General features: G+C 45.9%; 1 protein-coding gene across 1 annotated transcript; it reads right to left on the bottom strand.

Moving 5' to 3' along the window:
- Positions 1 to 6,712: 6,712 nt before the first annotated feature.
- LOC121859780 (neural retina-specific leucine zipper protein-like) lies at positions 6,713 to 10,351 on the bottom strand. Its single transcript, XM_042356767.1, has one exon. The coding sequence runs from the start codon at positions 9,572 to 9,574 to the stop codon at positions 8,507 to 8,509; it is 1,068 nt and encodes a 355-aa protein (XP_042212701.1). The 5' UTR covers positions 9,575 to 10,351; the 3' UTR covers positions 6,713 to 8,506.
- Between the last annotated feature and the right edge of the window lie 7,643 nt (positions 10,352 to 17,994).

Below are 17,994 nucleotides of genomic sequence, written 5' to 3'. Positions count from 1 at the left end.
CACACACACACACACACACACACACACACACACACACACTTTCACACACACACACACACACACACACACACACACACACACACACACACTGAAATGCGAGGAGTTGCAATATAAAACTCTTGGCTTAAACCTCCATTAAACACGATTAAGTAAACAGATGAAGTAAACAAATGACGTAAACAGATGAAGTAAACACACATCTACCAAATATATAAACAAAAATATTTCCACCATAAGGATAATTTTTATAAAGGGCGGAGTTATTATGTCAATCTAAAACGCACCAATAGATCATAAATTACGTTCCCTGATGGTCATTAAAGTTAATCGTATATTTACATGTGTTTCTGTAATTAAATGAATTAGATCTGACGAGTAAATGAATTAACTACAAATTATTTAAGTAAAAATAAGCGTTTCTCGGCTTAAGTATAGGTGTTAATATTATAAGTAACTTTAGCATTACTAAGGATATATTGACTTGTTACTTATATTTACTTATAGAGATAAAACATATACGATAATGAACTGTAAAGTGAGTGAGCGTTTATAAGTAGGTTCAGAATTACTTAAGTACTTCGAATTTGTATTAATGTTTACTTATGTGAGGTGATGAAGAAATTGGTACGTAAAGAATATAAAAACTAAAGTAATTTTCTCTCTCTCTCTCTCTCTCTCTCTCTCTCTCTCTCTTCATTAATTCGGTTTATCTTGTCTTATCTCTCTTCCTCTTATTTCCTTACTCTCTTTAATTATCATTAGTTTCTTCTCTTCGTCTTTCTCTCCGTCTCTTCTACTCCTCTCTCGTTTTCTCCATATTTTTATCTACCAATTTGTCTTTCACACACACACACACTATCTCTCCCTCCCTCCCTCCCTTTCTTTTTTATCTCCTTCTCACCCTTTCTTTCTCTATCTCTCTCTCCCTCCTCTCACCCTCTCTTCCTCCTTCCCTCCCTTCCACTTTCTCTCCTTCCTTCCCCTGCTTTACTTTATATCCGCCCTAGTGCCAGTGCTAACACCGCCGCCTCAGAGTGCCAAGGATGGGTGCCAACGCTGACCAATGTCTTTATCTCTACTCCGTCCAGTCCTCTACCCACCTTGCGTGTGTGTGTGTATGTGTGTGTGTATGTGTGTGTGTGTGTGTGTGTGTGTGTGTGTGTGATGGTAGTGCTGTTGGTTGGGGCGGCGATGAAGCACGTGGTGATGGGCGCCGGTAGAGTGTATGGTGGTGGTGGTGGGTGGCGAGTTGTGTGTAGTGGGCGGCTAGGTCTTTTTGATGGGCGGCGGTATACATTATTGTATTTGTGGGCGGGGGTGGGCAGCGGTCTCGTGGTTGACCCAGTCTTGCCACCATCACTTGTGCGGCTTCCTCTGCCAAGATCACGGTTACTCCATCGCCACCCAAAATCACCACCTCCTTCCTCCTCACCTTGTCACACCTCCTGCAAGACCCACGCCCATTCAGACACCCTCCGACAGCTTCACTTACTCTATAGACACTCAGACTCACCTCCGATACCCTCTGATACTAGTGTCATTTGTGCCAAGTACGACCTAAGTGGGTCACGAAGAGAAAGTAGGTCAGTAACGACTGTACAGGGTTGCTCAGCTTATCTTCAGAGAAATGGTAAGTCACCGTGTAATGAGACCTCTCAGTGGTAGACCACCACAACACACGCTAATATATTGGAGGTTATTATACAGTCCCTTCACAGCATTTATACTGATGTTATTATTTAAAATAAACATTAGTTATAGTGGATATTCAAACATGTGTCATACAAGGACAATTTATTTACAACAAGAACTAAAGAAATAATCAAGAAATGTCAGAAGTACTGTCAATTGGCAGAGAACGTTTCATATATTGTGTTATCGTCTCTTTTTTCCAAACAGAATATGATAAAACCAAAACTTCGCAGCCTTTGTAAGGAGGAAAGACTGTCGGGGCCAATGTTTTTGTCAATAGAGAAGGCCATCCATATCATGAAGCCTTGTCTGTAGCCAAAAGGAGACCTATCAATAATTCCTTACACCCACTAGCGGTCAACTCTAACTAAAACTTGCCCTACGAGGCGAGAGTCTGTGTAGTGTGTAATTCAGTTTGACGGCCGGTGTCCTGTGTATATAGGACTGGCGCCTCTATGTAGGGGCGTAAATAAAGGCCTAAAAACTAACCATCAATAATATGGACGTCAGTAACAGTTTTAAGAACATGACTCAGAGGCAGATACACCTGTGAGAGAATATGTGAAATGTTCACTGCTCATTGCCAGTACTTCTGACATTGTAAGATTTCATTTATTTTAACCATGGTTTAGCTGTAAAGTAACATTCAATGTCCCTATATCTTTGTTCATGTTGTAAATAAATTGTCCTTGCATGACACATATCCGAACGTCCACTATTACTAATGTTTATTTTAAGTAATAACATCCGTATATATGCCGTGAACCTCTCCAACACGCCTACTAACACCTATTGTGAAAGTAGAAAATATGTCGACGAACCAACGTTAGTTTGTAACGCTCTAAGCACTAACGCTGTCAGCATTACATCGCCATTACGTTGGTAACATTTACTGGCAACAAAACTTATCAAATTCTTTCGCTACAGCAACGTCGATTTCTGCGTCATTTAAAATTCAGGCAAGTTAGAAAGAACTTTTATATGAGTTTATTAGTGTTTATAATTTATCTATGTTAGATTGGGTCAAGATAGGTCATTTAGGTTAGGTTAGGTTAAGTTTAGGTTAGGTTAAATTATATTTCGTGAGGTTACATTAGGTTAGGTTAGGTTAGGTTAAGTTATATTTCGTGAGGTTACATTAGGTTAGGTTACATTAGGTTAGGTTAGGTTAAATTGAATTAATTTAAGTTAAGTTAGAATTAAGTTAAATAAGTTTAAGTTAGGTAAGGCTTGTGTGGTCTGTTTTCAAATATATATAAATAAATATATGGTTTAGTGGCCATCTTGGTGTAAGATAGAGAGAGAGAGAGAGAGAGAGAGAGAGAGAGAGAGAGAGAGAGAGAGAGAGAGAGACCTAAGTGATATTCTTCTTCTTCTTCTTCTTCTTCCTTTCTTTCTTTCCCTTTTCTTTCTTTCTTTCCTTTTTCTTTCTTCTTCGTCTCGTAACTGACCTCTTGACACTCTTCCAGATCGAACTCGTGACCTCGATTGCGACGTCAAACTAACCTCACGGGGCTTCCTCACCTAAGACACAACACCTTCCCTCATACCTCCCTCCCTCCCTCCCTCCCTAGCACACACACACACACACAAAACCATATCCCGGACTGAAAACTGTACAGAACTCCTTACTACACAGTCTACCACACTGTACATTCGCTATATCATATAACTCCCCGCTTCCTATATCATGCAATGTGTGTGGCAAGGGAATGACGCCTCGGGGTTAATTAAGATATAAACGGAAAATGATATTGGGGTTTTGAGCTATTAGTGAATGTGATTATTTTTGTGTTTGTTTACATGATCACCGACTCTGTATACATCACACCTCAGCCACTCCCTATCTTATCGTGGTGGTGCTTGTTATGTCAACTGTGTACAGGTATGTATGTATGTATGTATGTATGTATGTATGTATGTAGTGGGTTGGGGGGGGGTGTTATCACAAGAGTATAAGAGTAAACAGTCACCCATAGCGCCTGCCAGTACACTCTTAAGTCGGCGTAGAATTACAGTGTGATTGAACTAGAGGCTTGAGCTGTGTTGGGGTCCTTGAAAGAGTGTCGTGATTATGTGTATGGTTATCCGGGAGTAGTGACCACCGACCACAAACCTTATCAGTTTTTTTTTTAATACTAAAGAACACACCGGAAATTTTGTCAGATGGTTCATTACGATACAGGAGGTTAAGTATTTAGAAAGGAGATATAATTTCCTGGCAGACGGTTTGCCCAGACATGTAGCACTAGCACATGTCTTCTTCAGTAGACATTGATGGATTACGTGGGGCGCAGGGAGATGATCCTATTTGGTCACGTATTTTGTCTCATGTGATTAAATCTCCTGTTCCTATAAGAGAATTTGTTGTTTATGATAACGTTCTCTGCCGTCAACCGACACTTGGTGTTCCTGGCCACACCGTCACTCAGTTGGTTATACAGTACCTGCTACACTTGTACCAGTTACTAGTCCCCGTGCATGACAACCCATATGTAACCCACCCTGGTAAGAGGACAGGTGTTGCCTAATTACAGTAGACAGTGGTAATTGACTGGGGACACTATCAAGGAAGGCCATTATTAAGTGAATGCAGTCTTTTGAATTTTATACTCTTTATGAGTATTATTTTTAACTTTGTTTCTTAAGTTCTCATCAATTTCATAATTCGAGGACGTATTTATTGTGGTGGTCGAGGATTTGTAAGACACCATCGCAGATTGTTATAAATATTCCAGTTTGTAAGATAGCCACCTTGAGTATCTTAATTTAGCTTAGTTTTTCTAAGAACAAGTCATTACTAGTTTCTTAACTACCATTTTTATAAGGTTCACCGACATTAAGTGGCCGAGCGCCCTACGGGTATTACAGGCCCTCTTAAATTAAAACACGTGGATACATCATGTGATATGGGCGAGGGTGTCGGCGCCTGTACCGCGGAGTTAGCCAGTTCTTAAGCGGCCGTGACACAGTTAAAGACACCCTGCCTGTTACTGAAGGCAGGTAGTCTCTGTGTTTGATATAGAGAATATAGTCTGTTAAAATACAGTCACTCACCCTGGTCACTGGAAGACACACCCAGTCTAGGAGTAAACCTGGACCACAGTGACTGATCGACCCTAAGACAGAATGACTCCTACTCTCACGAAATTAACGAATTAATCCACAACAGAGGACTACCATTACATGTATGTATGTATGTATGTATGTATGTATGTATGTATGTATGTATGTATCAATATTTGCCATTCGTTAGCTTAACTACCAATCTTTTAATTTTCTTCATTTTCACGTAAATTATTTTTTCTTACACATCGAAAAACTTATTAATATAAAAATGGACGGAATATTGTAGGAGAGAGAGAGAGAGAGAGAGAGAGAGAGAGAGAGAGAGTTAAAAATCCATCGAAAACCTCGACCATAAAAGAGACATTTAAACTTTTACTCAATTAAAAACACAACTCACGATGACTAACATTATAATCTTTAACACACACACACACACACACACACACACACACACACACACACACACACACACACACACACACACACACACACACACACACACACACACACACACACACACACACACACACACACACACACACACACACACACACACACACACACACACGTTGATGAAGGATTCTTTGCATCCGTTGTTCTTTAAGGTTTATTATTGGGTTCTTGTAAGCTTCTTGGCCCTTAGCCCCTACCCGGCCCTTACCCCTTACCCAGCCCTCATCTCTTACCCGGCCCTTACTCTTTACCGCTTACTTGGCCCTTAACCCAAACCCGGCCCTCATCTCTTACCCGGCCCTTACTCTTTACCGCTTACCTGGCCCTTAACCCTTATCCGGCCCTTACTCTTTACAGCTTGCCTGGCCCATATCCCTTACCCGGCCATCATCCCTCACCCGGCCATCATCTCATACCCGGCCCTCATCCGACCTCCCCTCATTCCCTTACCCGGCCCTCATCTCTCAACATAATGTCAACACATCAACATAACGTCAGCACACATCATCAACATACGTCAGCACATCAACATAACGTCAGCACATCAACATAACGTCACCACATCAACATAACGTCACCACATCAACATAACGTCACCACATCAACATAACGTCACCACATTAACATAACGTCACCACATCAACATAACGTCACCACATCAACATAACGTCAGCACATTAACATCAATTCAACAATAATATGTTCATTATTAATTTAACTTTAGGACAAGTTTCTGTTTTATAATTATACCAAATTCTGTGTCAATATTAACAAGTTGTTTTTAACGTAAATTCAACAAATTCGTTGGGTTTGGTTAGGTTAGGTTACGTCGACTTAGATCAGGCTAGGTTAAGTTATGCTGGGATGAAATGGTTAGGTTTGGTTAGTTTATGTTGGGTTAGGTTGGGTTAGGTTAGGATAGATTAGGTTAGGATAGACTAGTACAGGTAGGTTAGGTTAGGTTAGACTATTACAGGTTAGGTTAGGTAAGGATAGGTTAGGTTTAAACACATTGTTATCACATATTTTGAAGAAAACAAAAATCGCTCTTTGTAAACAAATAACATTTTACGTGTAACTCTGACAACAGTATCCTGACACAGTGTTGGCTATATCGTTTCATTATATTTTAATTACATTCTTAATAGTAAAGGCGTGAGGTGTAGCACAATATATGTACCTTCAAGGCTTGATAACAACTTGCTGATAAACCCGATTGGAAGCACCTATCAAGTACCCCCCCCCTCCCCCTCCCCCCGCCACCACTCTGCCACACAAATAATTGACTACCCTAAACACCTAACCTGACCTAACCCACCCACTGCCCTAACCCACCCACTGCCCTAACCCACCCACTGCCCTAACCCACCCACTGACCTAACCCTTCCACTGACCTAACCCACCCACTGCCCTAACCCACCCACTGCCCTAAACCACCCACTGCCCTAACCCACCCACTTACCCTACCCACCCAATCTCCCGTTCCACACATCTCCCCTATACCCACCATCAGTACAGAAAAGAAAAATGATCTGCTCTGAAAGAAACTGGAGGTAAGTCACTCTCTTAATTAAGTCTACAGTTGCCAGAAAGTGACTGATAATTTGTGTGTTAATATACTAATCGGTGTGAGTCTAGTTTGTATAGGGAGTACCACCTCTGGTCAATTAGGGGACCCATAGCCTCAGAGGAGACGATAAAGGCAGGTCATGGGAAGTGGTGAAAACTCTTCCATGACCATTTAGATATCGTCTCCTCCTACCACTCCCTGTTCTTTTATTCATTGTTTTTTAATTTATTTTTATTTTTTTATTTTTGTCAGCGAGATTAACAGTTACAAAGCAAGGGTTTTAATACTAATACACCATATAGCTGTTATATAAAGACTCCCTCAAACTCCTCAGTAAGGTATTATACTTCCTCTGAATTTTAATGTTTTTAATCTGAATACCAAGATGTGGACAACGTGAACAAACTGTGGGGCAACATTGATCCAACACTGAGTCTGTTGGTCACTGGTCACGTGGTGCAATGAACGACGTGACACTCAGATGTACACTCCAGCACTGAGGGGTGATGACCAAGACTCTCCAGTGATCGTATGTTAAACTTGTCTCGTAACTACTGTAATGAGAACACGACTAAGTGGCTGACTTTTAAGCTGATTCACTAATTTAATTCCCACAATGGCATCAAAACTGCGCTGAGACTCTACCTTAACTAGATACGTTCTCTTAGCACCAGTTAGGGGACAAAATTAACATACAAAATCTTGGTGAGTCACGACCATAGTTTGTCTGCTGCTGAATAATTCATTTGCTTACATACTTTTCAACCTAAAATTTATAAAACACTTTACATTACTCAACACAACATAGCTCTGGGAACTAAACCCATCAGAGATTTGTGACGATGTGAAGTGGAATGAACACTGCTTAATGACACACGCCGCCATATATGTACACAAGTCCTGCATCATTACACTTCTCACGGAGCGTCAAACTTTTCCACATCTTTCATTATTTTAATATTTTTTTGTGCTCGTTCCTCAGCCAATATTCATCCATTGAAAACACTGGTGGAAAAGTTTGTAGAAGAGAGTGACGCGCCGAGAGACAATTATAGGATGTGATAAGTTAGGGGTGAGCGCGGGACAGATGTGGGGTGACTGGTGTTCCCCTTGGCCCGTGATGGTTGTGGGAACCGCTGATGGCTGGCCCGGGGAGTCCACCAGTCCGCCACGACCCAAACAAACTTATCAAACACTCACAACAAAAGTGTGGTGGGAGCTGCAGGTTTCTGGCGTCAAGACCAATAATAAAAAAGAAGAGTTTGAAATGAAGAAGAAGCACATATACAGTTTATATCTTGTTCTGTACAACAACTTGTTTAGTTTATAGATCAGCAGCTCTGACGTACACTACCTGCGAGGCGGCGGTGTCCACGGCGCTTGGATGTTGAAGGTAGCGGCGCGGGCGTAGTGGGCGGCGGCGGTGCCCTGCCGTCCGCACCGCAGACCTCCCGATGATTGTCGCCAGGGTGAGAGGTGAGGGGGGCTGGGCGCGGGCGGGGGGCACAGCGCCCTCACCAGGGTGTGGGAACCTCCGCGCCAGTCTCGGGCTCCCCGACTCGTCCAAGAGGAAAATCACAGCCGGACGAGCGGCGGCGGTAGTGGGTGTCTACTGGTCTACGACGACAGAGGGTCGACAGGCCAGGACACCACGCCACCCTTACCCCTGCTACTGTAGCCGGGGTCCTCCTGTCGCTCCTGCTGCTGCTCTGGACGACACGGTCACATAGAGTACAGTTCCTGCCCTGCTGGTGGAGTATCTTGTGACTGCTGTGGCGGCTGTTGTTGCTGCTGCTGCTGCTGCTGCTGCTGCTGCTGCTGCTGCTGTAGTTGCCGTCGTAACGAGTCTAATTCTCTTAATGCTTTCTCCAACTGTTTTTTGAGCCTCTCCACTTCGTTACTGAGGGAGGCGTTCTCAGACTTGAAGTGACTGTTCTGCTGGCTGATGCGGGCCACCTCCTCCTGGATAGTCTCGTTCTCGCCTCGAAGACTTCTGTTGTAGTTCTCCAGCTGCATCTTGTAGTTCTGGCGCTTGGTGCGACAACTCTGAGCGTAGCCGCGGTTCTTGAGGGTTCGTCGCTTTTGCTTGAATTTGGTCTGGAGGTCCTTAGACATATTGTGAAGTCGACGATTAAGTTCCCTGACGGAGAGCGACACCAGCTCATCGTCGGAGATGTATACTGAACCTGTGTGGTGAGGGAGAGTCTGGAGACCCATCTGGCAGGATCCCTGCTGATCCACCGAGGTCTTATTGCTGGGTCCCAGAGGGTTAAGTTGGTGCCTTTGCTGGGCCATACTTGCCTCCCACTTGCGGTCCAGCATCCATGACTGCGGTTCCAGCTGCTCGCCGCCGCACGGTGGACCAGGGCGTAGGTCTAGCGGTTCTTGCATGTAGCGAGGGTTATATGGCCACATCTCCTCCATGAGGGTGTGTTGCGGTACACCTTGGAAGGGCGGCGAGGGTGGCAGGGAACCATTGGTGGGTGAGGACCCAGGTGGTGTTTCTGGGGGGGTCCCTGGCACTTGCGACGGCGGCTTGATCTGCGGCGTGGGCATTCCGGCGATGCCACCGGGGTGGTGATGATGATGATGGTGATGGTGGTTCATCCAGGCTCCGGCGGTAGCCCCCATGTTGGGCATGTGAGGGGCCATCATGTGGGTATGGATGCGGCCCATGCCCACACCGCCCATACCGTGAATGTCTTTGTGTTCCTTGACGCCCATGACGTCTTCGAGCGGCTCCAGCATGAAGTCCGCCACATACTCGCTGGCAAGACTTTCGTCCGTCATCTTCACGTTTGCATTACAGGTGGAGAGACCCAGCAGGAGTGTGTTGTGGTCAGTGGCCCCCCTCACCCCTGGCACTGTGGGTGTTGGTACTACTCCAGACGCTGTTGCTACTGTTCCTGACACCTCAAGTGGCACTGTTTCTGTTGTTGCTCCCACAACACCTGGCACTGATACTCTGCCCACGCCTCCTGGTTCTGTTACTGGCACTGTCGTCACTGCCACTGTCCCAGATACAATTGGTGGCTCTGTCTCTGACAATTTTGTTGCTCTCAAGAGCTCCTGGCACTACTACTGCTGCTGCTGCTGCTGTCACAGCCACTGTGCCTGTCTCTGTTGTTGCTGCCAGAGACACTCTTGTTTCTTTCACTGTTAACTGTTGTTAATGTCTCAGTCACTGTTCCTGGCACTGGTGCCACGTACTACATATCACCTACACTCACTCACCTCTACGACAGTCACTGCCAGTTACTCCTGAGACACTGACCACTCAGTAGCCACTCAACATGTAGTCACTCAGATATGTCCGTGTGTAGGTGAGTCCGTCACTCAAGCACTCATAGTTCACCTGGTGGTTGACCACTACACCTGAACCAAATACACCTGTGTAGGGTGTAGGACGCACCAGTTTATGCACTACCGCACGTATTGGCTTCAACCATCGGCTGACTCGTCGAGGTCACTAGCGGTGGTGTGGTGTGGTGTGGTGTGGTGGGCCGCTCTACAGTATAAGCTACACCTCAGCTTCTCGGGTTCTCCTTCATTCGTGTGGGTGTGTGAGCCGGGTCGGGTCGAGGTGACACTGTGGTCACTGTCGGTCGGGAAGTAGTGATGGTGGTGAGTAGTGTGCCACCTCACGCACGGCCCCGCCCAGCACCGCGCACCTCCCCCTCCCTCCCTAGCCGAACCCTCAAAGCCTCCACCCCCCTCCACTCTAACCTCCCCACAGCTACGTGACGTCAGAATGACCTTCAATCCCCCTTAGAGCTCGATATTTAGAGTGTTAATAGCCGTTCTTAGTGTTCTCTTCTCTAAACTCTATTATTCATGATGAATTCTTGTTGGTATAGCAGGAAGCAGAGCCAGGTATAGCTTACACCACCTCGTAAACAAAGCAAAAAACGTCTCAGCGGTGAAGTATAGCAATACATCGGGTGGGCGGAGTTACTATGGTAGCGGCGCGATATGATTGGTCGGGGGGCGTGGCGAGGCGTGGCCAGTAGGGGGCCAGGGGGCGCGGCTCTAACCCTTGCTGGCCAGGGCGCTTCTTGGCCCACCCACGCCTCACCCAGCCCGGCCAATCATCCCCGCCCGCACGCCCGCCAGCCCAGGGGGACGCCGCCCCTCTCCCTCCCTGCCTCCCCCAGCGTACCATGGCTCCCGCCTTTACACTCTATAATGTATTGATAACCTTACATAACATATATAATGTACACTGGAGCCGTAAATCCTCAGGGAGTCATTAGGCGTGTTTAATATACCGGAGTATAACCCTAGGAGGCCCTGCACGCCCACCAGTAATGGCCAGCCTCACGTACTGCACGCCCACACGCCTACCAATGGTTACCCCACGTACGCACGCCAACACGCCTACCAGTAATGGCTACCCACGTACTGCACGCTTAACAGTAATGGCCAGCCTCACGTACTGCACGCCCACACGCCCACCAGTAAGCCTCACGTACTGCACGCCCACACCCCACTAGTAATGGCCAGCCTCACGCACTGCACGCCCACCAGTAATGGTCAACCTCACGTACTGCACGCCAACACGCCCACCAGTAATGGCCAGCCTCACGTACTGCACGCCCACACTCCCACTAGTAATGGCCAGCCTCACGCACTGCACGCCCACCAGTAATGGCCAGCCTCACGTACTGCATGCCTACACACCCACTAGTAATGGCCAACCTCACGTACTGCACGCCCACACTCCCACTAGTAATGGCCAGCTTCACGTATTGCACGTCCACCAGTAATGGCCAGCCTCACGTATTGAACGCCCATACGCCCACCACTGATGGGCATCCTCACGTACTGCACGCCCACATGCCCAGCACTGATGGGCATACTCACGTACTGCACGCCTGCCTGCCCGTTTGCACTCCACTTGACTGGTGGCTCGTCCACCCACACGCCCACCAACAATGGTCTGCTTCACGTACTACACGCCCACCCGTACGCCCTCCAGTGATGTGCCTCACGTACCGTACTATACGCTCTCCCACCCGCACGCCCATCACCAATAGCAAGGGTGAAGTACGGCACCCCTACACATCCAACACTAGTAGTCAGGGTCACAGTGCACTCCCGCCCGCCCGCCTACCCACCATCACGCCCACTACCAATGTTTAGGCTGACGTACCACCCACCACCGTCAAGATGATCTCCAAGTGTGTAAGTGTTTACAGGTGTACAAGTGTTTACAAGTGTACAAGTGTTTACAGGTGTACACGTGTTTACAGGTGTGCAAGTGTTTACAGGTGTACACGTGTTTACAGGTTTACAAGTGTTTACATGTGTACACGTTTTCAGGTGAACACGTGTGTACAGGTGTACACGTGTTTACAGGTGTACAAGTGTTTACATATGTACACGTGTTTACAGGTGTACAAGTGTTTACAGGTGTACGAGTGTTTACAGGTGTACAAGTGTTTACAGGTGTACAAATGTTTACAGGTGTTCAAGTGTTTACATGTGTACACGTGTTAACAGGTGTACAGGTGTTTACAGGAGTACGAGTGTTTACAGGTGTACAAGTGTTTACAGGTGTACAAGTGTTTACATGTATACACGTGCTTATAAGTGTACACGTGTTTATATGTGTACAAGTGTTTGCATGTGTACAAGTGTTTACGTGTGTACACGTGTTTACAGGTGTACAGGTGTTTACAGGTGTACAAGTGTTTGCATGTGTACACGTGTTTACAGGTGTACACGTGTTTACAGGTGTACACGTGTTTACAGGTGTACAAGTGTTTACAGGTGTACGAGTGTTTAAAGGTGTACACGTGTTTACAGGTGTACAAGTGTTTACAGGTGTACAAGTGTTTACATGTGTACAAGTGTTTACATGTGTACACGTGTTTACAGGTGTACAAGTGCTTACAGGTGTACACGTGTTTACAGGAGTACACGTGTTTACAGGTGTACACGTGTTTTCAGGAATACATGTGTTTTCAGGTGTACGAGTGTTTACATGTGTACAAGTGTTTACAGGTGTACAAGTGTTTACAGGTGTACAAGTGTTTATAGGTGTGCAAGTGTTTACATGTGTACACGTGTTTACAGGTGTACAAGTGTTTCAGGTGTACAAGTGTTTGAAAGTTTATCATTATCGAAAGAAAAAAAGTGGTATGAAGAGAGATAAAAAGAGATAGAGAGAGAGAGAGAGAGAGAGAGAGAGAGAGAGAGAGAGAGAGAGAGAGAGGGAGAGAGACTCGACTAGGAAACTGAGAAGCCTCTTAAAAGAGAGACGGTAGGAGGCCGGGAAGGGAGGGGGTGAAAGGAGGGGATGAAAGTGGCGTTCTCTCTCTTCCTCTCACTTCCTCTCATTCACTCTCTTTTCTTACTCCCTTCCCTTCATCCCCTCCCTCAGTCTCCTCCCCTCACTTCCTCCTCCCTCACTATCCTCCCCTCATCCCCCCATCCCTCACTCTCCTTCCTTTCCCTCACTCACTCCTCCCTTCACCTTTCCCACCTTCTCTCACTCTTCCCCTCACCTTCCCTCCCCCGCTCTCCTTCCCTCACTTCCCCTTCCTCATCCACCTCCCTTCCCTTCCCTAACTCTCTCTCCCTCGCTTTCCTCCCCTCATTTCCTGCTCCTTCACTCCCCTCCCCTCATCCTCCCTCACTCTCCTTTTCTCACCTTCCCTCCTCTTACCACCCCCTCCGTACTGCCATCCCTCATCTCCTCCCTCACTCCCTCCCCTCACCTCCCCTCCTCCCTCACTCTCACCTCACCTCTCTCACTCTCCTCCCCTCCTCTTCCCTCACTCTCCTCCCCCTACATCCCCTTCCCTCACTCCCCTCCCCTCACTTTCGCATACTCTTCCCTCACTCTCCCTCTTTTAACTCCCCTCCCCTCACTCTCCTCCCCTCCTCTTCCCTCACTCTCCTCCCCCTACATCCCCTTCCCTCACTCCCCTCCCCTCACTTTCGCATACTCTTCCCTCACTCTCCCTCTTTTAACTCCCCTCCCCTCAGTTCCTCCTCCCCTCACCTTCTGCTCCCCCACTCTCCGGAGGGGGGAGAGGGAGGGTAGGGGGAGAGGGGAAGGGGAGGGGGAAGGGGAGAGGGTGGTGTGTCCCGGAATTGATCTAGGGTTTTGTGTAATCAGGCGAGAGAAATCCCTGTACCAGCCCGCCCAACCACGTATGTCCCTGTTGGTGGGCAGAGGTGGGCGGTGGTGGGTGGCAGGGGTGGGCGATATTGGTAGCAGGGGTTGGGCGGTGGTGGCTGGCAGAAGTGAGTGCTTATGGATGGCAGGAGTGGGCGGCAGGGTAATAATGATAATAATAATAATAATAATAATGATAATAATAATAATAATAATAATAATAATAATAATAATAATAATAATAATAATAATAATAATAATAATAATAATAATATGTGTGTGTTTGTGTGTGTGTGTGTGTGTGTGTGAGTGAGACCCTGAACTAGCACAAAAACAGATATATTCACATCGTAAATAATAATAATAAACTATTTACCAACCCATTACCATTTAAGCAGCGCCAGCACGACAACTTAACAGCGTCTGACGTAAGAAATTCCCAATACACAGGCGATTCAACAAGACACATATTCCTACACTTTAATCTAATCCTTATGCGTCAGACGAAAGATCGCCCGGCGTAACACAGAAGCGACACGACACCTTTCAACTGAGCATCGCATCTGATCGCCTCGTGAGCTCCCAATAGGGTATTTACTCCCCATTAATGACACCTTACCACAACACCAATCCCATCTGAGCCCTGTCCGATACGCTTTACTGCATAGGACCATCTGAGGGCCATCCTACCACCCCATTCACATCCTTCAGGACTTGGGTGGACGGGAGGGATGGTAGAGGTGTCGTAGGGAGGGTAGGGATGTGTGTTGAAAGGACGTGGGAAGGCGTGGGTGTGTGGGCGTGTATAAGGTGTGTGGGTAAGGCTGGGTAACCAACAGACCTCGGAGGGACAATTAGAAGATCATGGTCCGCTGCTGCTGCTCTCTCTCTCTCTCTCTCTCTCTCTCTCTCTCTCTCTCTAACTGATATTCATACAGTTGTGCGTCCTCTGTCTAGAGAAAGAGAGAGTAAAATAAGAAGATAAAGAAGGAGAGAGAGAGAGAGAGAGAGAGAGAGAGACTAGGTCGACGAACTGAACACAATATATCAACTCATTTAAAAAAAAAATCTCCCCCATCTAACTGTGTCACAACCCTGGATTATGTTTTCGTGTGGCCTCTCTCTCTCTCTCTCTCTCTCTCTCTCTCTCTCTCTTTTTCTCCGACCGTAAAACCCGTCTCTACACCACCACCCCCTAAATCACATGGCGTCGCCCGCCACACAACTTGCCTGAACAAAATCCTTGGACCAATTAGGTGAGTGTCCGGACCTATTAATCAAAGGTGATGCATTACCTGTCTGAGGTCGTGTTAAAGGGTTAATGGGTGACCTGAGATGAGTTAATGAGGTAAAGGGGAGGAGTGAACTGGTTGGGTTTAAGGGGGTGTGTGATCTGTCCGGATTAAGGGGGAGGGTTTGGTTTATGTTCGGATTAAACGAGTGAGCTTTTCAGGCTAAAGGGGTGATATGTCCGGATTAAAGGGGTAATGTGTCCGGATTAAAGGGGTGACGTTTCCAGGTTAAGAGGGTATGTGTCTGGATTAAGAGGTGGTGTCTTACTTAAAAGGGTTATGTGTCCGTACTAAGATGGGTTATCAATGGATATGTCTGGATTAAGTGGTGACCTATCCGTATTAAGGGGGTGTTATGTCTGGATTAAGAGGCGTGATCTGTCCAGGTTAAGGGGTGACCTGTCCAGATTAAGAGGTGACATGTATGGATTAAGGGGGTGTTATGTCCGGATTAAGGGGTGATATGTCCAGATTATGGGAGTGTTATGTCCGGATTAAGGGGGTGTTATGTCTGGATTAAGAGGCGTGATCTGTCCAGGTTAAGGGGATGTTATGTGTCCTGATTGGCGTGTGACTCCCAGTCCAGATTACAAGACCCAACCAGATTAAGAGGGTGATAAGGATTATGTGTGTTATGTCCGGATTAAGGGGTGATATGTCCAGATTATGGGAGTGTTATGTCCGGATTAAGGGGGTGTTATGTCTGGATTAAGAGGCGTGATCTGTCCAGGTTAAGGGGATGTTATGTCCGGATTAAGGGGTGACCTGTCCAGATTAAGGGGTGACCTGTCCAGATTAAGAGGTGACGTATGGATTAAGGGGGTGTTATGTCCGGATTAAGGGGTGATATGTCCGGATTATGGGAGTGTTATGTCCGGATTAAGGGGGTGTTATGTCTGGATAAGAGGAGTTATCTGTCCAGACTAAGTGGTGTGGTGCAACTTTCTGCACTACCGCAGCTTAAGCCGCTCTGCCGCACCTTGTAGAGGATTAACATACACTTCATTGGCTTGGTTCTTCCTCCTCCTCTTTATTCTTTTTCTTCTCCATCTTCTTTTCATATATTACATTCTTTTGTTGCTGTTGTTCTTGTTCTTGTCATTGCTGTTACTTTTGTTGTTGTTGTTCTTCTTCTTATTATTATCATTATTATTATTATTCTGCAGCTACAAAATGTATGTATTAATTCCTCACCACACGCACACACACACACACACACACACACACACACACACACACACACCACATTATTCTTATTTAGTGTAAACGAGAAAGAATCTTCCTTTTTGTATTAAACCTTCATTAAACAAAAGAGTTTACAGTATTTAGCGCCAGACTCGACACTAACTACGGCCAGAGGAGAAAAAACACCCAATTTATGACCATTTCCTTACTTAATTTTTTTTTCTTTTTACTTTTCGAGATAAAACAAATGAATCGCATAAAAACTTCCATTTTGGTTCTCTTAGCCACCACACTACCACCACTACAATACCACGCCACCCTACCACCCCACTATACTACGTCACCACCACACCACACTACCACCACTACAATACCACGCCACCCTACCACCCCACTATACTACGTCACCACCACACCACACTACCACCACTACAATACCACGCCACCCTACCACCCCACTATACTACGTCACCACCACACCACACTACCACCACTACAATACCACGCCACCCTACCACAACACCACATTACCACTCCACTACCACGTCACCACTACACCACACTACCACCACGTCACCACACTACTAAACCCCTACACCACCACACTACACTATCACACTACCACACCACACTACCACCACGTCACCACACTACTAAACCACTAAACTACCACACTATCACACCACTACTACACTATCACAACACTACAACACTACCACACCACACCACACCACATACCTCACCACCACCATACCACCACCAACACCACACCACACCGAAGGGATAAATTCTAATATTATTCCCGGGTGTCATATCGGATCAGGAGAGGATCACCAGTGGAGCGTTGGATCCTGCGTAAGGGAGATTATACGATGCGATACTGCTGGAATTAGGCCCAACAAAAGACGATCGAGGGTGGTGACCAGACGGGATCAAAATAAAGGGTGGAGGTGGAGGATTTGTATAGACGGAAGGGACTTTACGTCGTCTATAGTTCCTGGGTTTACATTCCCTATTAAAATTCGTTCGTTTTTTGTTTCTTCCTATTAAAATTCACTCGTTTTTTTTTCTTTATGGTGGGTTTCTTGCGATGATGGATATGTAGTAGGCCTAATTGGTGGAAAATAGGGAAGAGGAAATGTATATAAACCCTATAGTTTTCTGAAATAGGGATCGAATCTCCTTCAGTCAATGACCTTGGATACATGTCGTAATAGGGTAATAGGGATTCATTACATGTTTCTAGTGCAAAATAGGGAAGAAATTTACTTCCCATAGAACTATTTATCAATTTTAAGTATACTATTATCTTAGTGTTAATGTACAGGTTTACTCTGATAATTGGCACATATATGTAATAGGTGTCTGGTAGTTTTTCTAGTGTAAAAAATAGGAAAAATAGGGAGGAAATCAGCCTTGGCCATTGTTTTATGAACCTATTTTTTCAGTCATAATTTTTGGTGTTTAATAGGCGTTTCTGGTGCAAAAATAGGAAAATATTATTGTTCATTCATAGTGTGGTGTTTAAATAGGTGGTGAAAATAAGCAAAAATAGGCATAGCAAGAGAGAAGAAAAGTATGCATCAAACAACATCAAAATTGCCTAT

This window comes from Homarus americanus, unplaced genomic scaffold, assembly GCF_018991925.1.
Source record: "Homarus americanus isolate GMGI-L3 unplaced genomic scaffold, GMGI_Hamer_2.0 scaffold27231, whole genome shotgun sequence".
Lineage (NCBI taxonomy): Eukaryota > Metazoa > Arthropoda > Malacostraca > Decapoda > Nephropidae > Homarus > Homarus americanus.
Note: the sequence above shows the minus strand (reverse complement) of the source record. Positions and strands in the feature narration are given on the sequence as shown.

Coding starts and splice junctions, on each gene's coding strand:
- LOC121859780 (XM_042356767.1), bottom strand. CDS start 9,574: ATGACGGACGAAAGTCTTGCCAGCGAGTATGTGGCGGACTTCATGCTG.